Source organism: Geotrypetes seraphini, chromosome 2, assembly GCF_902459505.1.
Source record: "Geotrypetes seraphini chromosome 2, aGeoSer1.1, whole genome shotgun sequence".
NCBI lineage: Eukaryota > Metazoa > Chordata > Amphibia > Gymnophiona > Dermophiidae > Geotrypetes > Geotrypetes seraphini.
In genome coordinates this window covers 158,779,557-158,802,824 of record NC_047085.1, presented here as the reverse complement: position 1 = coordinate 158,802,824, position 23,268 = coordinate 158,779,557, and the positions used below count along the sequence as shown (strand labels likewise).

Below are 23,268 nucleotides of genomic sequence, written 5' to 3'. Positions count from 1 at the left end.
GAGAATTAAACAGTTTCTCACCTCAAGGAAACTACTAAGTTCTGGCTACTTTTATTCCCTGGTACTTCCCTCACTCCTATAGCCTCAGTTTCACTCTCTTGGGGCCTCCCTCATCTGTACTACCTCATCTATTTAATCACCTCCCTGCCTGAGCCCTACCCCTCTGACTCAGCAGGAGTAACTCCACCAACCCCTACATGGCTCACTTTCTCAGAGAGGGATTGCTCCTATGGGAACTCAGCCATCTACCACCCACTTCTTTAGCCTCTCCCCTCTCCCCCAAAAAGTACAATTTCAATGTTCACAGCAGGGCAGCAACTGCAGGAAGCCCAGTCTGGCAGCAGAAGATGCAACTACACAAGCCCCAATTACACTTTTTCTGGGCTGTATAGGTGGCAAAACCACACACTAAAAGTGAAAGAATGCTAATACGCAACCCAGGAAAGAGCATGGCATCTAGATCCATGTAGCCTCATTCACCCTCCCCCCCCAATACCCTGCAGTCCAACATCTCTCATATACTCACTCTCTATGGTCTAACACCTCCCCCTCGCTCCCTAGTTATCTCATCTGTACTCTGGTGTGTGTCTCCCCCCCCCCCCCCCAAACAACCCCAGTTCATCAAACCTCAAATTCTTTGGCAGCAATAACAATAACTCAGAGCCTTTTCTCTGCTATGTCCTATACCAGTGTTTTTCAACCTTTTTACACCTAGGGACCGGCAGAAATAAAAAAATTATTCTGTGGACCGGCATCGGTCCGTGGACCGGAGATTGAAGAACACTGGGCCAAGTCGTGCGCCAGACCCCGCCCCCATAATAGTACTAATTGCACCTTGCCTCATCTGAAAGCCTTCCCTCCGATATTGCAACGTCAGAGAGAAGGCTTCCGATTCAGACACAGGATGCCCATAGGAGCCACAGCCCGTGGCTTTGTGCACTGAATCAGTTAGGAAGAGGGAGCTGGCTCGAAGATAACGCCGCATCGATCGCACCGTAGACCGGCGGTTGAAGAACACTGTTTTGGGCCTGATGCACACGCTAGCCCTGTGGACCGGCAGGAAATTTCTGTGGACCGGCACTGGTCCAAGGACCGGTGGTTGAAGAACACTGTCCTATACAAGTATTAACAGGAAGTTATGTCAGAGGGGCATGATGCAGCAGAGGAAAGGCTTTGGATTGGCCCAGTCAGCATGTTATTGTGCTTCTGACAAAGATTTCAGGTTTGATAGACCAGGCTAGAGGGAGGGGTTGCAAGAAATGAGACACACACACTTGGTGCAAACATTTAAAAACAAAAAGCATTGCTCCATGTCTATGCCAGCCCTGTAACATATTTCTCGGATGCTCTGTCAGTTGAGAAAGCACAGTTACTTACCGTAACAGGTGTTATCCAGGGACAGCAGGCATATATTCTCACATGTGGGTGACGTCATCTATGGAGCCCCAGCGCGGACAGCTTTTCAAGCAAACTTGCTAGAAGTTTCAAGTTTGCACACTGCACCACGCATGTGCATGCCTTCTCGCCCACTAGAGGGCGCATCCCACCTCGTGGTCCTCAGTTCCATAACTAGCAAAGAAGCCATCCCCGGGGAGGCGGGCGGGTTGTGAGAATATATGCCTGCTGTCTCTGGATAACACCTGTTACGGTAAGTAACTGTGCTTTATCCCAGGACAAGCAGGCATGATATTCTCACATGTGGGTGACCTCCAAGCCAACCAAAAAAGGGCAGGTGGGAGGATGGCAATTCAGGAAAACAGGTTACGTAACACCGACTGGCCAAACCGGCCGTCGCTTCTGGACAAAGTGTCCAGACAGTAGTGGGAGGTGAACGTATGAACCGAAGACCAGGTGGCAGCTTTACAGATGTCCTCCATAGGAGTGGATCGGAGGAAAGCAACCGAAGCTGCCATCACTCGGACCTTATGCCCCGTGACTCGGCCCGGGGGCGGAAGTCCAGCCTGAGCATAGCAAAAAGAAATACAAGCAGCTAACCAGTTAGACAGAGTGCGCTTGGAAACAGGATGCCCTAATCGATTAGGATCGAAGGACAAAAACAATTGAGGAACCTTCCTATGAGACCTGGTGCGTTGAAGGTAATATGCCAACGCCCTCTTACAGTCAAGCGTGTGAAGCGCCGTCTCGCCAGGATGGGAGTGGGGCTTAGGAAAGAACACAGGAAGGACAATGGACTGATTGAGGTGGAAATCAGAAACAACCTTAGGTAAAAATTTAGGATGGGTGCGGAGAACCACCTTGTCATGATGGAAGACAGTGAAAGGAGGGTCCGCAACCAAAGCTTGCAACTCCCCAATCCGCCTAGCGGATGTGAGGGCAATCAGAAAAATCACCTTCCAAGTTAGAAATTTCAAAAGAGACTTGTTGAGTGGCTCAAAAGGAGGTTTCATCAGTTGAGCTAAAACCACATTCAAATCCCACACGACTGAAGGAGGCTTAAGAGGGGGACAAACCCTGATTACCCTTTCATGAAGCGTGTCACCAAAGGATGGATCGACAGAGGACGCCCATCCAGATGTTGATGGAAAGCAGAAATAGCACTAAGATGAACACGCACAGAAGTGGTTTTCAGACCAGAGTGCGACAGGTGACATAAATATTCCAAAACCGAGGACACCGGAACCGAAACCGGATCCAGGTGAAAAGACGAACACCAGGTGGAAAACCTGGTCCATTTCTGCGAATAACAAAGCCTAGTCGAAATCTTGCGGGAGGCTTCCAACACCTCCCTCACAGACTGAGACAGATCGGGCGAAGTTAAGGAGCAAGAAACCAAGCTGTCAGGTGTAATGACTGCAGATTGGGATGCAACATGGATCCTTGACTCTGAGACAGCAGAGAAGGAAACACAGGCAGAAGTAGAGGCTCCCTGGTACTGAGCTGAAGCAGCAGGGAGAACCAGTGCTGACGCGGCCACCGAGGCGCAATGAGAATCATCGTGGCAGCGGACGATTTGAGATGTACTAACGTTCGCATGATCAGAGGAAAGGGAGGGAACGCATACAGGAACCTCCCTTCCCAATCGAGAAGGAAGGCATCTGCCTCCAGACGGTCCCGGGAGTACATCCGAGAACAATACAGGGGCAGTTTGCGGGTCTCCGGAGAGGCAAACAGATCCACCTGCGGCGTTCCCCAGCGATCGAAAACCTCGCGTAGGACTCCGGAGTGTAGAGTCCACTCGTGCGGCTGCAGAAGTCGACTGAGTTTGTCTGCCAGACAGTTCTGTTCTCCCTGGATGTAGACCGCCCGAAGGAAGATGTTCCGGGAGACCGCCCACTCCCAAAGGCGAAGAGCCTCCGAGCAGAGGGGCCAAGAACCCGTTCCACCCTGCTTGTTCACATAGTACATCGCCACTTGGTTGTCCGTGCGGACGAGGACTACCTGATTTTGCAGTATGTGGACGAACGCTCGAACCGCCAGAAAGATGGCACGAAGTTCTAGCACGTTGATGTGACACCGACGGTCCTCGGCAGACCACAGGCCCTGCGTTCGAAGACCGTCGATGTGGGCTCCCCACGCGTACTCCGAGGAGTCTGTGGTCAGAACCTTGCGAAAAGGAGGGGTGAGAAACAGTAAACCCCTGGACAGATTGGAAGAGTCGGTCCACCAACGCAGCGATTTCCGCAAAAGCGGAGTCACCGCAATGAGACGAGACACCGGATCGCACTCCTGACGCCACTGGGAAGCTAGGGTCCACTGAGGAATCCTCAGGTGCAGCCTGGCGAACGGAGTGACGTGGACCGTCGACGCCATGTGGCCGAGCAGCATCATCATGCGCTGGGCCGACACCACCGACAGTTGAGAGACCTGACTGCCCATCCGCACCAAGGCTTCCAACCGCGGGGGCGGGAGATACGAGCGCAGGCGCACAGTGTCCAGCACTGCGCCTATAAATTGAAGAGACTGGGCCGGGTATAACTGTGATTTTGGAAAGTTTATCTCGAACCCGAGGCTCTGCAGGGAGGCGATAGACTGTCGGGTCGCCGAGATAACCCCCTCCCTGGTCGGGGCTTTGATGAGCCAATCGTCCAGGTAAGGGAATACATGAAGCCCACGAGACCTCAGGGCTGCCGCGACCACCACCATGCACTTCGTGAAGACTCGAGGGGACGAGGCCAGGCCGAAGGGCAGGACCCTGTACTGAAGGTGCAGGTCTCCCACCTGGAATCGTAAAAATCTTCGGAAGGCGGGATGCACCGGAACATGGGTGTATGCTTCCTTCAAGTCGAGGGAGCACATCCAGTCCCCTCCCTCCAAGAGAGGATATAAAACCGGGAGAGACAGCATTCGAAACTTCTCCCGGACCAGGAATTTGTTGAGCTTCCTGAGGTCCAGTATGGAGCGTAGGTCCCCGGTCTTTTTTGGGACCAAAAAGTAACGGGAGTAAAACCCCGTACCCCGCTGGTCTTCGGGGACCGGTTCGACCGCCCGAAGCTCCAACAGAGCCCTGGCCTCGGCCAGAAGGATCGGAAGTTGCGCTTGATTGCAAGAGGCAACCCTTGGGGGATGATCCGGTGGTGTGGACACAAAGTTGAGCGAGTAGCCCTCGGAGACGGTCCGGAGCACCCAAGCGTCTGATGTTATCTCGGTCCATGCCATGTAGAAGAACCGGAGACGCCCCCCGATGGGAAGGGGTTCCTGAGATTTCGCGGAGGGGAACCCGCCCCGTCCGCTCAGCCCGTCAAAAGGAAGGCGCGGGTTTAGAAGGACCCTGCGCCGGAGCTTGGGATTGTCCCCCTCTGCCTCGCTGAGACGGACGTCTCGGAGGCGGCCTCGAAAAAGCCGGAGTCGACTTCTGAGGGTATCGGCGCGGCGGAGGACGGAAAGGTTTCTGCGGCGGGGGCCTAGGTTTGGGGCGGACCAGGGATGCTAACGAGCGCTCCTGCTCCGACAACCGCTTGGTCGCCGCATCTAAGGACTCATCAAATAACTCGGACCCCACACAAGGCAAGTCTGCAAGACGTTCCTGCAGGTTTGGGTCCATATCGAGGGTGCGAAGCCAGGCCAGACGGCGCATGGCCACTGCGAAGGCCGACACCCTCGAAACCAGCTCAAATGCATCGTACACCGCATGAAAGAGGTACAACCGCAATTGAGACAGGTTGGACATAAACTTATCAAATCCTGCTCTTTTGGAGTCCGGTAAGGAGTCTCGATATTGAGGAAGGTCCTTCACCATGCCACGCAAATAGGAGGAAAAGGTGAAGGCATAATTTAGAACCCTGGTGGCCATCAGGGAATTTGAATAGAGGCGACGGCCAAACTTGTCCAGGGTCCGCCCCTCCCTGCCGGGTGGAACCGCCGCAGAAACCCGTGAGGGCTGTGATTTCTTAAGGGCAGACTCCACCAGAAGAGACTGGTGGGAGAGCTGCGCCTTTTCAAACCCTTTAGGGGGCACAGTCCTATACTTCGCTTCCATTTTAGAAGGTACCGACGTGACTGTAAGAGGGTTCGACAAATTCTTCAACCAGGTCTGCAGGAGGACTCTGTTGAGGGGGAGCCTAGGCACCTCCCTAGGAGGAGTGGGAAGGTCTTGCTCCTCCAAAAATTCTTTAGAATATTGAGAACCGACCATAAGATCCAACCCCAGGGCTCGGGCCATGTCCTGAACAAAAGTGGAAAATGAGGACGGCCTGGCTGGAGGGGACGGGGTTCTCGACCTCCCCACCGAGGAGAGGGGAGAGGCCTCATGGGAATAATGAGGATCCCTGGCCGACCCCGAGCCCCAGGATTCTCTTTCCAAGGCCCTCGAGGGGGAAGGAGAATTTCTCCGCCTCGAAGAACCCTTGGGTGAGGACCCCGGGGTCCGGGGGGCACTCTCCCACTTCCTCGGCGAGGCGGCACGGGAAGACTTCCCATGAGGCGATCGGAGGAGCCTCGGGTTGTCGAGGCGCAACTCCGATACCTGCAGCGCCTCGCCCCCGAGCGGCGAGGAACGATCGCGCCTCCGAGGCGAGCCCCGCGGGCGCTTCGGCTTCCTCGAGCGGCGCCCCGTCCGAGGTCGAGGCGTCCCGGGAAGACCTCAAGGAGGAAGAGGAGGAAATACGGCGCACTCTGCGCAACTTATCCTTGGGCCGCACACTCCGCTCAGGCGGCCCCCCCGAGGTCGAGGGCACAGCCGGGGCCGAGGTTAAAGGGGCCACCGTACCCGAGACCGAGGCCGCCGAGGCCGGGGCCCCCGAGGTCGAGGGCGCCGAGGCCGGGGCCTCCGAGGTCGAGGCCACCGGAACCGAAGCTCGCTGCAACACTTCCAGGGCCCCCGACAGCTCCGATGAAATAAGAGCTCGGAGGAGGTCCTGAAAGGCCGGAATCCCAACGAAGGTCGGGAGATCCGGATCCGGAGCACACTCCCTGGAGGGCGACCTCGGTCTCGAGTATTCCCTCGGGGTGTGGGATGCCGGGGTCCGAGGCGGGGCCGGGGTCGACCCACTCGCCTTAGCCGGAGCAGAGGATGGCTTCTTTGCTGACGGGGATGGAACAGAGGACTTACCCGAAGCCGGTATTCCCGAGGACGCCTTCGAAGTCGAGGGCCGAGGCGAAGCCGAGGCCCCCGAGGGCGCCGAGGCCGAGGTCAAGGCCGGGGCCGAGGCCGACGTCGAGGCCTTAGCCGGCGCGTCCACGGCGAACAATTCCGCCATTCTGGCCTGTCGGCGGCGGAGGGCTCTGGCCTGAAAAGTAGCACAGCGATCACACGAAGCTGTCGGATGATCCGGCCCGAGACAAACAATGCACCACCGGTGAGGGTCAGTGATGGAAAGTAACCTCTCACACCGGCTGCACTTCTTAAATCCCGTAACAGGACGGGACATCAACGGAAAAGGAGGCCGGGAACGACCGACGTCCCGCGGCAACGGCTGCCGGGAGCCCCCGGAGCCCAACGAAAAGAAAAATATATATTTTTTTTTAATTAAAACGAAAGAAAAACACAAAGAAGAAAGCAACACCACGAATCGATCAAAAAAACGGAACGCGGCAGCAGAAAGGCAATGCAAAACTGGAGCTCAAATCCACAGGGCTTTCTGGCTCCGCGGAAAAAATTGAACTGAGGACCACGAGGTGGGATGCGCCCTCTAGTGGGCGAGAAGGCATGCACATGCGTGGTGCAGTGTGCAAACTTGAAACTTCTAGCAAGTTTGCTTGAAAAGCTGTCCGCGCTGGGGCTCCGTAGATGACGTCACCCACATGTGAGAATATCATGCCTGCTTGTCCTGGGATAACCACTGTATACAATTCCTGTGAAACTGTATTTAACTGGAGCATTAGCAACAATTCGGACAGGAAGAATGAATAAGTATAAATTAACATGTGCTGTTATAGATAGGTACTGTCTAGTATTTTTCTCCGTTGTTCAAAGAACTATGCTGGGTATATATTAATAGGCCTGGGATGGTATATAGAGCAGATGTGCACGACTTCAGTCCTCGACTGTCACAAATTGATCAAGTTTTCAGGATATTCTTAATGCATATGCATGGATTAAGAGCTGTAAACATTTGAAAAAATATGCAAATTGCTCTCTTTCATACACATTAGGGATAACCTGAAAAACTGACCAGTTTGTAGTTCTAAAGTATTAAACTAATCATCAGTTGATATATCAAAGCAGTGTCAACAACAGGCAATTCAGGCTAGAGGACAACAAAAAAAACAAAATTGTATGTGTACTAATCTCAATGCACAATGACAAATGTAAGGATCAAGAGAGCAAAGTGTACACAAGCTTGTGAGCATAAATGTTTGATCAAATATATTTAAGTGGTGTTTACTTCATGCATTTTAATGTGAAATGTACTACCACTATAGAACCTGACAGTATGAATGAGATTTTACACTACTTACAATCCACATGTGTAATTTCAATAACTCAGTTTTTCTCTGGATTTGTTATATTCAATAGAAGGGAGCATTCCTATTTACAAATTTAAGCTTACCAAAACCAGATGTCATTCTTGTTCCCCAATGCCGAAGTCCAGTATACGACTTTTCTGTAGGCAACACATTTTGATTTCCAGAGTAAGAATGTGTATTACGAACAGCTGAAGGACCCAGTAATCCAGACTGAACACTTGAGCCTACAGGAATTCCAACTGTAACAGAGTTTTGAATATGTCTCCCTTGTACCGAACTAGGAAGCCCTGGAGGAAGGGAATAACCTCCAGAGTTACTAATTTGATACTGAGGCAAAGTCACAGTTCCGCCTGAAGGTATAGTTGCTAAATACTGTTGTGCAAATGGTGTTGCTGAAAGTGAGCAGCCAGTGAGCAACGTGGGAACTGAAGATACTGTTTGCAAGTCAGATATAGCATTAAAGGATTTGAAACTGGGAATAGGAATATAATGATCAACAGGAATGTGCTCTGTTAAAGGTGCACATATATCCAATCCACTGTTTGAAGACAACATATTTAAAGGTGATAATCCTGAATTTGGATCTTTGTCTATGACTTCCTGCCATGGCAGCTGAGCATCTACATTCTCTGACGAAGCCTGGTGGGAAAAACTAGATTTGCTTGGTAAAATGCAGTTAACTGTGTCCATTTTCTCTTTAAATGTGGAGTCAGGCTGGTTCGAAGAAAGCTCTTCATTTAATTTCTGAAGAAAACATCCATCATTTTCTGTGGGGCTTCTAGACTCACTTGCCCTTTGACTCAATTTTCTTGAACTGTTATCCTGTGAAGTTTGCCATACAAGATTTGTTTCTCCAGAGTGTACTGAAGTGTGATCTTCTGATGGAGTTGGGCTGGCTCGAACTATGGTTGTACTCAATTCAATTGTTTTATTACCCTAAAAAATATATATATATTTAAAATAGTTAGAAAAGCAGGAAACTTTAATTTTCATGTTAAGAGTACATTACACAATATTTATTACTACATTTTCAAAAATAATACTATTTATGCAAGTGACCACATTTAACAAGGAGCCCTTTTATCTCAATGCAAATGCAAAATCAGTTATTTTAAGAGAATTGGTTTGTGTGCTTTATAAGCAAGATTCAACAAAAACATACTAATGCATTTGGTTCACTAATGGAAAAGAGCATGCAGAAAAATATAGCAGAACTTCCTAATCGTGTCCTGTTAATCCCAAAAGCCAGTCAAATCTTTAGGCTATTTATAATGTTATTGGATACTGTAGATCGGGCCTCCAATGTAAAGTTAAATAATGCATAGTCATTAATATGATTTACATTATATTAATATTTATAAATCAATAATATACCCCAATAGAAGTTCAATATGATTTCCAAGTTAATAAGAAGCTGGCCATCACCAGGACAATAAAAATCAAAACACTTAGAAGATCTGCTCATATGTTAGAGTGAATGAGATATGAGATATCTTACAGGCAAATAGGTATTCAGACCTTTACAGAAACTCTTATAACAGGGAATAGTTCTTAATTCTATTAGACGAGAGTTCCACCATTTTGCCACCAAATATGGAAAAGATATAGTGTGTATTGTTTTAAAATTCAATATCTCTAGGATTAGGAATCTTGATCTCAGATGGTAGTTCTGCTAAATATATCATATAGTCTGGTGTTCCTCCATGGAAGAATAAAATGAACAATGTATATAATTTAAAAATACCCCTTACTTCGAAAGGAAGCCAATATAATCTGAGATATAAACCTAGCAGCAACTTTCTGGATGGTCTGTAATTTTTTGCACATAGTTAAATTACAATGTACATAAAAAATAGTTACTTACCATAACAAGTGTTATCCAGGGACAGCAGGCAGACATTCTCACACACGGGTGTCGTCACCAACGGAGACCCGGTATGGACATTTGAAAAGTGGATCACAACTTCAAGAGTTGAGAAAGTTTGCGATCAGCCCGTACCACGCATGCGCGAGTGCCTTTCCCCGCCCAACATAGGTGCGCGGTCCCTCAGTTAAGATAAGCCAGCTAAGAAGCCAACCAGGGGAAGTGGGTGGGTTGTGAGAATATCTGCCTGCTGTCCCTGTATAACACCTGTTACAGTTTAAAAGTAACTGTGCTTTATCCCAGGACAAGCAGGCAGCATATTCTTAAACATGGGTGACCTCCAAGCTAACTAGAAAGGGATGGTGGGAAATTTGGCCTTTAGAAAAATAAATTTTGTAAAACAGATTACCTGAAGTACCCATCCCGTCTGGAAAAAATTTCCAGACAGTAATGTAAAATGAAGGTATGAACTGAGGGCCAGGTGGTAGCTTTACAGATTTCCTCAATAGTAGTAGATCTAAGGAAAGCTAAAGAAGCTGCCATAGCTCAGACCTTGCAAGCTGTGACATGACTCTCCAGTTGCAGTCCAGTCTGAGCATAACAGAACGAGATACAGGCTGCAAACAAGTTACAAATCGTTCTCTTGGAAACAGGATGCCCCAATTTGTTAGGATCAAATGAGATGAACAGTGGGGAGAAGTTCCATGAGGCTTTGTCCTGTTAATATAGTAGGCCATAGCACGTTTACAGTCCAGTGTGAAAAGCGCCATTTCTCCTGCATGGGAATGAGGCCTAGGGAAAAAAACTGGAAGCACAATCGACTGTTTGAGATGAAACTTCGTGACCACTTTCTGTAGAAACTTTGGATGCATGAGAAGAACCATTTTATCATGGTGAAAAACTGTGAAGGGTGGATCTGCCACCAATGCTTGTAACTCACTGACCCTTCTGGCAGAAGTGAGCGAGATAAGAAAAACAACTTTCCAGGCAAGAAACTTGAGATGAGCTGTGGCCATTGGTTCAAATGGTGGCTTCATCAAGCTGGAAACAACCAAATTAAGGTCCCAGACTACAGGAGGAGGTTTGAGAGGTGGTTTAACATTAAAAAGTCCTTTCATGAATCTGGAGACCAAAGGATGAGCAGTAAGATGTTTTCCCTCAACTGGAATGTGGAAAGCTGTAATAGCACTGAGATGGACTCTAATAGAGGTTGATTTGAGTCCAGAGTCAGAAAGGTGAAGTAAATAATTTAACACAAAATTAACTGACAAGGAAGTAGGATCATGATGATGATGCAGAAGACACCAGGAAGAAATCCAAGTCCACTTTTGTTGATAACACTGTTGAGTGGCTGGTTTCCTGGAAGCATCAACAATACTGCTGACAGGCTGAGAAAGATGTAATTCAGCTGAGTTCAGCTCGAGAGTTACCAAGCTGTCAGGTGTAACGATTGCAGGTTGGGATGAAGAAAAGTTCCTTGATTCTGTGTAAGCAGAGAAGGAAAGATTGGAAGAGGAATGGGCTCCCTGGTGCTGAGCTGTCTGGGCCACCGATGAGCTAAGAGTATCATGGTGGCTAACTTCTACATGAGTTTGAAAAGAGTTTTCAAGATGAGGAGTGGGAAGAAACACATACAGAAACGTTTGCGTCAAATCCAGGAGAAAGGCATCTGCTTCCAGATGGTGAGGCGAGTAAAGTCTGGAGCAGAACTGGGGCAACTTGTAGTTATGGGGAGCTGCAAACAAGTCCACTTGAGGAGTGCCCCTTTGTGTAAAGATGAACTGGAGAGCTGTTGAGCTGAGAGTCCATTCGTGAGGCTGAAGAATTCTGCTGAGGTTGCTTACATACAAGGTTAGCAGAATTCCTTGGATGATAAGCCTTGAAAAAACCTGTGGGTGAAACATGTTGGCTCCTATTTCCCTCAAAAGAAGACCACAATTAAAAGCTAAGTACCCTTGAAATATGCTAGAAGGGTTGTTAAATAAATTTTTTTTTTTTTTAATTTCTTTATTCTTTTTAAAACTTACATCAAGTGCACAAAAAGAACAACATGAAATACTATAATATAACACTTGAATATCATACATTATATTCTTAATATGTAAATTAATTAAAAACCCTCCCCTTCCCATCTTTCTATACAATTATTAAAACTATCATGGACCTCGCCTCTTGGGAGGTCTCCCGGAGTCTGGCGGGCTTGCCGCGTTTAGTCCAAGGAGCCGTGTTGCAGGAATGTTATGCTCGTATTTTGTATAGAGGGTATATTACCCAAGCTCAACTATTCAAATTTGGTGGTGTTGCCTCTCCCCTGTGTCTCAAATGTGGTCGGGATCCGAACACGTTTGCGCATGCTTTGTGGACTTGTTGGTGTATTCAGGCTTTTTGGGCTGAGGTAGTCTCCTATTTGAGCTCTCTTTTGGAGACGTCTGTAGCGGGCACGGTTGAGCAGATGGTACTGGATTTACCGGGTGCTTTTCGATCTTTGCCTCCGGAAGCTCGTTGGCTGTGTCGTAAGGTGTGTCTCCTGGCTCACCGTTGTATTATGCGGCAGTGGACCTCCTCGACTCCTCCGTCTTTTTGGCATTGGAGAGCTCTTCTTCATGAGTTGGTTCTTCAGGAGGCCCATGAGGTGGGGGGTTCCTTTAAGCGTCGTCGGAGCTTCTTGTTGATATGGGATCCATATCTCTGTTCTTTGTCTCCTAGGGGACGTGGCCTTCTTCTGAACACCCTGGCTTGAAGTGGCTTTCTCCTGGCTAGTTCTGGATCTTGACATCTCTCTGCTCTGTGGACCAGGTAGGGGGGGTCTTGCGGGGGGGGGGGGATTGGAGGGGTTCTGTTTTGAGGAGGGGGATGCTTAGCTTGTTTTGCTGTCCTAGGGTCATCAGAGTCCAGACCCTGGGGGGGAATTAGGTTTGTGCTTTCTTTTTTTTTTTCTCTGCCTAGCGTTCCACTTCCTTAGGGCGGCAGGGGGGGGGGGGGTGCTGGGAGGGGGTGGGTTGGGGGAGGCGGGATTTTGAGGTGGTTGAGTATTTCTATGGGCAGGTATATTTGACATGATTGTGTATGGTTGTCTTTGTTTATGCAGCCTGTGCATCTTTTTTCTGTGCTGGCATTTGTTGTTGCTGTATTCCCTTCTGCGTGTCTTTCTTTCATGTCAATAAAAATTGTTACAACCTAAAACTATCATATTCCTTCAAAATTTCAATTTTGCTACATCTTATCTTCCAATCCCCCACCCCCCTATGTATATTATCAAAGAAAAATGATGCCTATTCACTACAAAAATCAACCATCGGTCTCCATATCTTTAAAAAAATTTTATAACTTCCTTTCTGTATTTCAATTGCTCTTTCCATCTTGTAAATATGACACAGGGAACTCCACCAAAACGTATAATTGAGATTACTATAATTTTTCCAGTTATTAGTAATATGTTGCATAGCAACACCCGTCATTATCATCAAAAGCTTATTGTTATGTGCTGATAATTGACTTTTTTTCCTCATAGACATACCGAACAGAACAGTATCATATGATATTTCCACATGATCTTCCAATAAGCAATTTATTTAAGACCAAATTGAATTCCAAAAATTCCTAATGCAGGGGCAATAAAAAATTAGATGATCCAATGTCCCCACTTCTAGATTACAGTGCCAGCATCTATTAGATTTAGAGCTATCCAACTTTTGTAAACGAACTGGGGTCCAAAAAGCTCTATGTAATAAAAAGAACCAAGTTTGTCTCATAGATGCTGACATTGTACATCTCATTCTCCAAGACCAAATTCGTGGCCATTGAGAAGCAGAAATATTATGCTTAATCTCAATGCTCCAAATGTCTCTCAGACCAGTTTTTGGCTTTTTATTTAAAAATCCAGATAATAATTTATACCACTGTGCGGCTAGGTGTCCCATGAAATCAGTCTAGAAACATAGGAACTCCAAACTATATTGAGTATTAAGAGTTTTCCATTCAGGGAACCCCGCCTGCTTCAGCTGCAACCATTTAAAACTTTGTGATTTATCAAGACCAAATCTAATTTGCAACTGTGAAAAGTCAAGCAGTTTACCATTTAAAACAACATCATTTAAAGTTCTTATGCCTGCTATAATCCAGTGTTTCCATAAGATTTGAGCTCCGCCAATTCGAATCTTGAAATTTATCCATAAAGATTGATTTGTTGATTTGCTTATTGGAATAGATGTTAGATTACTAATGTATCTCAAAGTTTTCCATGTATCAATCAAAATTCTGTTCTGTTTATATCTTCTAGGCATTTTTATTAACAACATGAACTAAATGTAAAGGAAACATTAGACGCCACTCCAAATATAACCAATCTGGAGCATTATCAGAGAGTTCTGGGAGGATCCAATACATACCCTGGCTTAAAATATAGGCTTGATGGTACCTATAAAAATTTGGAAATTTAACCCCTCCCTCCTCAATTGGCTTTTGTAGAGATACTAGAGCAATCCTAGGTCTTTTATCCAGTCAAATAAATTTCATAAGAATACCATTAAGTTTTTTATAAAATGACCCCTGAAAAAATATTGGTATCATACTCATTTGGTAACAAACTACAGGCAGAATCATCATTTTAATTGTTTGCACTCTCCCCCACCATGAAAGATGTAACGGATTCCAATGCTCACATACTTCTGTTATTTTTTTTAATAAAAGTTTTTCATTCTCTTTCAAAGTGTCTTCCAGCGTCTTTTTTATCATTATACCTAAATATTTGAATCCCTCTTCTTTCCAGGTAAATGAAAATGCATCAAATAAACCTTTAGTACAATGTACATTAAGAGGAAGAATCTCAGACTTATTCCAATTGATTTTATATCCTGAAAATTTTCCAAATGTATCAATCAACTCCAATAAACATGGAATGTTAGATTCAGGATTCCTCAAATACAGCAATATGTCATCCGCATATGCTGAAACTTTATATTCTCTATCAGAAAAGGGAATACCCTGTATCCCCTTTGCTTGTTGAATGGCCAATAACAAGGGTTCTAATACAATATCAAAAAGCAAAGGAGATAACGGACAACCCTGTCTAACCCCCCTCCGCAAAGTAAACCGATCAGAGAAACTATTATTAATGTACAATCTTGCAGAAGGGGAGCTATACAAAGCTTGAATCATTTGAATAAATCCCGGACCAATACCAAACCAACCAAGTGCTTGATACATAAAAGACCATTCAACTCTGTCAAACGCTTTTTCCGCATCTAAAGAAATGGAAAAAAAACGGATCTGCAATTTCTTTAGATAAATTTAACATATGAAAAGCCAATCTAGTATTATCAGAGGAGTGTCTTTTTGCCACGAAACCAGTTTGATGCATATCAATGATAAAAGGGAGAGCCTTAGCTAATTGTAAAGCCAAAATCTTGGCCAAAAGTTTACCATCCACATTTATTAATGAAATGGGCCTGTAATTTGCAACCAAAGTAGGATCTCTATTTGGCTTTGGCAAAACAATTGTTACTGATTCCGCCATAGTACCTGTTAATACATCCCTTAGACAATTGGGATTTAAATAAATTTAATAATTGAGGTAATAGAGAAACTTGAAATGATTTGTAAAATTCCACTGTAAATCCATCCCCACCTGGAGCGGATCCAAAGAGATTTCAACGCCGTTTCTAATTCTTTTAATGATATAGGCTCATCTAAACTCCTTTTTATATGATCCGGAACTTTCGGACCAATAATTAAATTTAAAAATCTATACCATCCTTCTCTTTACCCTCATAAGATTCAGAAGAGTATAGTTCTTTATAAAACTTTAAAAATTTACTTAAAATGCTCTCAATTTGAGAATACATCTCACCTTTCTCATCTTTAATTGCAATAACTTTTGTTCTTCTTTTCTTTAAGGTAATTAGCCAATAACCTACCCGCCTTATTCGAATTTCCATAATACAAAGTTTGTTGATAAAAAAGGTCCTTCCTTATCAATTTTGATGCTAATTCATTATAATTACCTTTTGCTTTTAATAAATCTTGTAAAGTGTCATGTTCCCATTTATTTATCAATTTAGCTTCCAAAACTTTAATTTCTCTTTCTAACTTAGAATATTGATTCTTAATTTGTTTCCTAATATAAGCAGAGTAAGAAATAATATTACCTCTTAAAGTAACCTTAAAAGCATCCCAAATATTTTCCATTGAAATTTCGTCTAATAAATTATCTTGAAAATATTCATTAATTTTTAATTTTAATTCATCTAAAAATTTTGTATCAACAAGCAATGTGTTATCAAATCTCGAAATAGGTCTACTATACTCTTGCTGATCTATTTGAAGCTCAATCCATACACCCCCATGATCAGATATAATAATTGGGTCTATAGAAGCTTTTAACACTTGTTGAACTAAATGAGTTGAAACAAAAATATAATCAATTCTAGAAAAAGACTTATGAACTTGTGAACAAAAGGAAAATTCCCGATCATTAAAATGAAGAATACGTCATATATCTTTTAAATCACATGAATGTACCAAATTGTCTAACCCTAATGATTTTATATCTCTACAATGTTTTTTATCTAATAATGGATCCATAACAGTGTTAAAATCTCCAGCCACAACCAATTTGGAAGCAGCCAGTGGGAGTAACAATCTCTGTACTATCTTAAAGAATTCGTTTTGATTCGAATTAGGGGCATACAAATTAAACAAAGCCAGGGTATTATTTCCCATTCTCATCTCTACATGGACCCATCTTCCCTTTGGATCTGAACCTACCATTTTAAAATTAGCAGTACATTTCTTATTAATAAAAATAGCTACCCTTGCTTTTTTCCCATCAGCAGGAGCAAAAAAACAATGTTTCACCCAATTCTTTTCCAATTTTTTTGATTCTAATATAGACAAGTGAGTCTCTTGGATGTAATAAATATCCGCATTCTGCTTTTTTAAGAATGCTAATATTTTATTCATTTTAACCTGATGGTTGAATCCATGAACATTTAAAGAAAAAATTTTAAAGTTACTCATAACCTTTTTTATAAGAATAATCTAACAAAAATAAGTAAATCAAATTATTCCACAGTTCCTGAATATGCATCATTTTCCAAAATTCTAATTTTTTATACAAAACCTTATACCTGTAACCCCAACTCTCCCTATCCCACCCCCCTTATTCATCACTGAGAACTTGAAAACGCACATTTGATAGTAAGTACTGATATGTACCCCACAAGCTTAAACATTGCAAATAATTATATCAATATAATAAGCCAAAAAAGAATTGAGTGCATATATCATTCATTAATCAGCGATTATTACATATCCTTAAACAAGAAATAAAAAATTATACTACATCTCATATATTTTAATTTCATTCAAATGAGATGACATATATATATTAGATTATTAAAGACTCATCTCTCAAATTAACTCTTCTTAAAACTGCAAAGATAAGTTAAATTAATAATAATTTCATTTGAAATAAGGAAACCTATTTCTCTCAATGTATTTCCTCCCTAATATAATACCATCTTTTGCATCTTATTTTAATTAACTAATAAGTGTTATCTTCTTTTAAACTCTTACCACAAAATGATATCATCTTCTCATCCATAACATAGATTCCTCAATATAATGAACAGATACTTGGAAAACATTGAGGTTTATTAGTAAATTAATACCTATCCCAATAAACAAATCAACTAATCAATCTCTATGGATAAACTCCAAGATCAAAATAGGCGAAGTTCAAATCCTTTGGAAGAACTGGATTATTGCAGGCATTAGATCTCTAGATGATGTTATTTCAGAAGGTAAACTGCTGGATTTTTCACAATTGCAACATAGATTTGGTCTTAATAAAACACAAAGTTTTAAATGGTTGCAATTGAAGCAGGCCATTCAGGTTGGGTTCTCTGAATGGAAAACATTAAATAATCAATATAGTTTAAAGTTCTTATGTTTTCAAGCAGACTTCCAAGGACATCAAGCCGCATTGTGGTATAAATTAATATCTGGATATTTGAATAAAAAACCAAAAAATGGTCTAAGAGATATTTGGAGCATTGAGATTGGACATCAGATTAATGCATCTCAATGGCCACTAATTTGGTCTTGGAGAATGGGATGTACAGTGTCAGCATCTATGAGACAAACTTGGTTCTTTTTATTACATAGAGCTTTTTGGACCCCTACACGTTTGCAAAAATTAGACAGTTCTAAGTCCAATAAATGCTGGCACTGTAATCTAGAACCAGGGACATTAGATCATTTATTGTATCATTGTCCCTACATTAAAACTTTTTGGAATTCAATTTGGCCACAAATTAATAAATTGATGGAAAATCATATTGCAATATCATATGATACAATATTATTTGGAATGATGATGAGGAAAAAAAGTCAAATTTCACCAGAAAATAACAAGCTTTTATTAATTATGACAGGGGTTGCCATTCAACATATAACCAATAATTGGAAGAATTATAATAACCTAAATTATACATTTTGGTGGAATACAATATGTCATATTTAAAATGGAAAGAACAATATCAATACAAAGAGGGACATATAACAAATTTATAAAAATATGGGGGCCATTGACAAAATATTGCAATGAATAAACAATAGAATTTTTCTTCTTCTTTTCTTCCTTTTAATAACTTTTTTGTGACACACATAGAGGGAAGGTAGTGAAAATAAGTTTTACATAAAATGATATAATATGATATATAATATGTAATATATGATTGAAAAAGTAATAGAAGGGTGGGGGGAGGGAGAGGGGGAAAATATATTTAGAAAAATGATGTATTAGATATAAAAGTGATATTGTATATTCATCAATTGTACTTTAATATTTTGTTCACTTTATGAAAAATTTGAAAATAAAAAATAATGGGAAAAAAAAAAATAACAATATAATGAACAGAATAATTATATAAAACACATCTCTCAAAAAACAAATATGTTATCAGAATTCTCATCTAACTCTTTATAAAATGCTGCCCAAAGAACAAACACGCAGTGTTTTTAATATATTTCAAATTCTAATGCACTTGTAATACTTCCTTGTTTTCTGTGACCCGGAAGTAAAGAAGCAATCCTTGGACTAATCCATTATCTCATATAAACCCTAATGAGACTATAAACTAAAAATAAAACAAAAGAAAGCAAAGCAGCAAATGATACTAAAACAACTAAACACTTTCCATATCATTGTATTTTCCCCCACTTTTTCATCTCAAAACTGAGAGATACTCAGAACATTCCCTGTTTGTTGCTGTAGTTCCATCATACTTTTCACCGATCACTTGGGCTCTTCCAGCACTGCTGCAACATAGCATTATGAAGACGGATTGCCAGGAACCATTCTCCAAGTAAGAAGCACAATGTAAAGTTTTTCTTTGTAGATTTCTAAGAATTTTCCTATATGCCCCTAAATAAATCCTCAGCGTTTTTATTAAAAACATGGCACACTCATACCATATAGCGCATTTAGAACAAGATGATAATAATAATAATAACTTTATTTTTCTATACCGCCATAGTCAGGCGACTTCTAGGCGGTTCACATTGAAAGAAGGCTGGACATTCAGCGAATAACAATAAGTCTTAATACAATATAATAAGTCTAAATAAAAAAAACTTACATACTAATTGGAGTTCTATGGGTAAAGAATACATGAAAGGAGCTTCTTGAGAGAAAGAAAAGGCGTTTACAAAGGGAGAAATCCTAGTGAGGGAATCTGCACAGAAAGAAATTCTCTAATTTACATATCTTCCTCCATCTTCTTTCCAAGTAATCCAAATAAAATGTTAACTAATATTACTGCGTGTTTGAGGACAGTTAATTCAGTTGAATTCAAAAAGGATTCCATTTCTCCAAACATAAAATATAAACATATCTTAACTATCTTTTTACTTCCTTTTTTTTTCTTTTCTTTTCAATCCTTCAAATAAAAAAGTACAAGCCATCGGAACTTTTTATCTTCATCTTATGATATCATCAAATGCTCACAATCATCTAAAAAGTCTTTCAATTTGTCAGGACAATCAAAATTCATGGTTTTATTGGCATAGGTTGTTACCCTCATTATAGCAGGGTATAAATAAGCCAAACTTAGCTCCTAATTGCCTCATTTGTGGCTGTAAATCCAACATTTTTTTTTCTCTTATCAGCAGTGGCCTTAGCAAAATCCGGAACTATGTGAATTTTTGTGTCCTGACATTTTAAGTTCTTATTTTCCTTTGCAAGCTTTATGATTTCCATCACCTGTTGGTGCCTTAACAGCTTAAAAATCAAAGGACGTGGTCTTAAATCCTTGCCAACTCTTCTAACAGGAATCCTGTGAGCTCTTTCAAACTCTAAAGGAAATTTTAATTTGAGTGGTAAAATCTTAGGAAGAAACTGTTCAAGAAAGGTAATGGCATCATTATTTTCAACACCTTCAGGGAGACCAATAATTCTCAAATTATTCCGTTTTTCCCTGTTAATAATATCTTCCATTTCTTTAGAGAGAAATTCCACTTTTTCTTTATACATTTTACATTTCTTTAACTCAGCTTCATTTGCTGACATTCTTTTTTCCATCTGGTCCGTTTTTAGTTCAAATCTTTCCATTCTCGCTGTGAGACTTTTCATTTCTTCTTTCACCTCCTTCAGATTTTTAGTATTGTCCGAAACTATCTCAGTTATTAGTTTCAGTTGAGCAGAAATGTCACCATTATCCTCTTTCGGCAACGGCACTTTCGCAGGATCCAGCTTTGATCTTTTAGCACCTCCACCACTTGTGCTAGCTCCTTCGTTCTTCATCTGTTTATTTGTAGCCATAACCAGACTTGAAATCACTCAAAAACACTAAAATAAAACTAAATTAGTGACTTATTTCCTTCAGAAAGCTTGTGATATCAGAGCTCACTCAGCACTCAACCATCCGGCTGCGCTTCCAAGCCACGCCCCCCATCTGTTAAATAAAAATTTTTAAATGAAGTTTGTGCATAAAAACTGATAACGGCTCCAGTGAGGAGATAGTACATAAAGCCTAGGGCTGTGAAAGCTTTTGAGCCCAGGTGGTACTTCTGAGGAGCTAGGGATTATACATTAGAGGTGATGAGTTTGAGGTATATATTGAGCTTGATATACATCTTGGTGAGAGTTTGATTGGTGATCCTCACAAGAACATTTATATATAAAAATTGAGTGCCGTTTAGATAAACCCATTACAATTATGTCATATGGCGAGTATCAAATTACCAAGAATTTATAAGGACAATAGTATCTTATTAGCCACATAGAAAACCTTGAAATTTATTAACAGCTTAATAGATATTCCAGTAGAAAAATCCACGGTCAGTCATTATTGTTGAACGCCAACATTCAAATTGGCAAGTCTAAGATCCTCTGGAAGCATAGGCTGCAGGTGGGCATACGTACTCTGGATGATGTATTATCAGATGGAAAACTGCTTGATTTTTCACAACTGCAACAAATATTTGGTATTGCTAAGTCTCAAATATATAAATGGTTGCAGCTGAAGCAGGCCATCCAGAAGTGGTTCCCTGAAAGGCGGAACTTAAAAACTCAGTATAGCTTGCCAGTCCTATGCTTCCAGACAGATTTCCTAGGACATCAGGCAGCCAAGTGGTTCATATTAATATCTGAATTTTTCAATAGGAAACCAAAAATGAGCCTTTGGGATATTTGGAGCACTGAGATTAAGCAACAGATTTCTCCTACTCAATGGCCATGAATTTGGTCTTGGAGGATGAGATGTACAACGTCAACATCTATGAGACAAACTTGTTTGTTTGTTTTTTTGTTGCATAGAAGTTTTTGGAACCTTGTTCGTTTACAGAAATTAGATAGTTTAAAATCAAATAGATGCTGGCACTGTCACATCGATATTGGGACACTGGATCATCTGCTATTTTATTGTCCGCTAATACTTACCTTCTGGCGTTCTATCTGGTGTCATATTAATCTTGTTCTAGAGACTGATTCCACTCTCTTATGATATGGTAATTTGTGGGACATTATTATCCCCTAAGCCACCAATTGATAGACACAAAAATAGATGGTTAGGAATCATGACTGGGGTAGCCATCCAAATGATCACAAAAAATTGGAAAAACTTTGATCGGCTAAATTTTACTTTTTTGGTAGCATACATTATGTAAGTGTTATATGTCTGAGAAAATATTCTCCGATCAAAGGGGTAATAATAAATTATTTCAACTGACCTGGGGTCCGTTGACTAATTTTATTAATAATTGACTGGTATAATAACTTATGCCTATATATAACTTACACACCCAAAGGGGGTGTGGGAGGGTTGGGAATATCTTAAATTTTTACAGATGATAAATTTGGGAAAGGTTATTGAAGGAAAAAAAAAAATATATATATATATATATATATCGTAAACCGGGTTTCCAAAACCAGGTTACATATATTTATTACTTAAGAAAAACATTATATATATATATATATATATATATATATATATAATGTTTTTCTTAAGTAATATATATATATAAGTATATATATATAAGTATATAAGTATATATAAGTATATATAAGTATATATAAGTATATATAAGTATATATAAGTATATATAAGTATATATATATATATAAGTATATATATATATATAAGTATATATATATAAGTATATATATATAAGTATATATATATAAGTATATATATATAAGTATATAAGTATATATAAGTATATATAAGTATATATATATATATAAGTATATATATATAAGTATATATATATATATATATATATATATATATATATATATATAATGTTTTTCTTAAGTAATAAATTGGTGGGTGGGCAGGAGGGGGTTAAAAAATGATTGTTCATGTATTACTGAAAGATGATTGTGCTTTTCTTGAAATATTTTATGTACATATCATTGTTTTATTGCACTGTTGACCATTTGGAAAAATCAATAAATAATATTTTTTTTAAAAAAAATTCCTTTGTTAAACCTGAAAGAAATATAACTTGCAGGGAAAACTTGTGTAAGAGATAACCTTTGATGTTAAAATCAAAAGAATGCCTGTAAAAATCAAAAGAATGCCTTTGTTTAAATGAGACTTGCCTCTTAAAGTGATGTATTAGCTGAACTTTGGAAGACCAGAGTAACGTGCCATTGGTCATTTTAATAGTATATAAGCAACTATGATGACCTTTTCAAGTGAAGACCTTCCCACATGCAAGGATGATTTTGTCTCATGAGAAATGTCTCTCCCACACAGACCATTTCTTGGGCTTATAATAAATATTATTTTTATGAAAATACATCTCTGTGTGTATTAATCAGCGTAAAATATCTTAAGTTTGGGCCACATGCAAATTTGCATGCTTAGACACTATCACCCCAAGGTTCCTCTCCCCATCCGTGCATAACAGCCTTTCACCTCTCAGCACATACCGTTCCCTCAGATTTCTACTCCCCAAGTGCTTCACTCTGCACTTCTTCACATTGAATTTTAATTGCCAAACAGACCATTCTTCTAATTTTTGCAGAT

The 23,268-nt window shown here is 41.2% G+C and overlaps 1 protein-coding gene across 6 annotated transcripts in view; it reads right to left on the bottom strand.

The window, feature by feature from the left end:
• The window catches only part of CEP192 (centrosomal protein 192), a 402,896-nt gene that overhangs the window by 210,298 nt on the left and 169,330 nt on the right, over positions 1-23,268 (bottom strand). For all 6 annotated transcript variants that reach the window (XM_033934141.1, XM_033934142.1, XM_033934138.1 and 3 more), the window contains one exon: positions 7,950-8,802. In XM_033934141.1, coding sequence (XP_033790032.1) covers positions 7,950-8,802 — 853 coding nt within the window. The remainder of the gene's footprint in view (positions 1-7,949; positions 8,803-23,268) is intronic.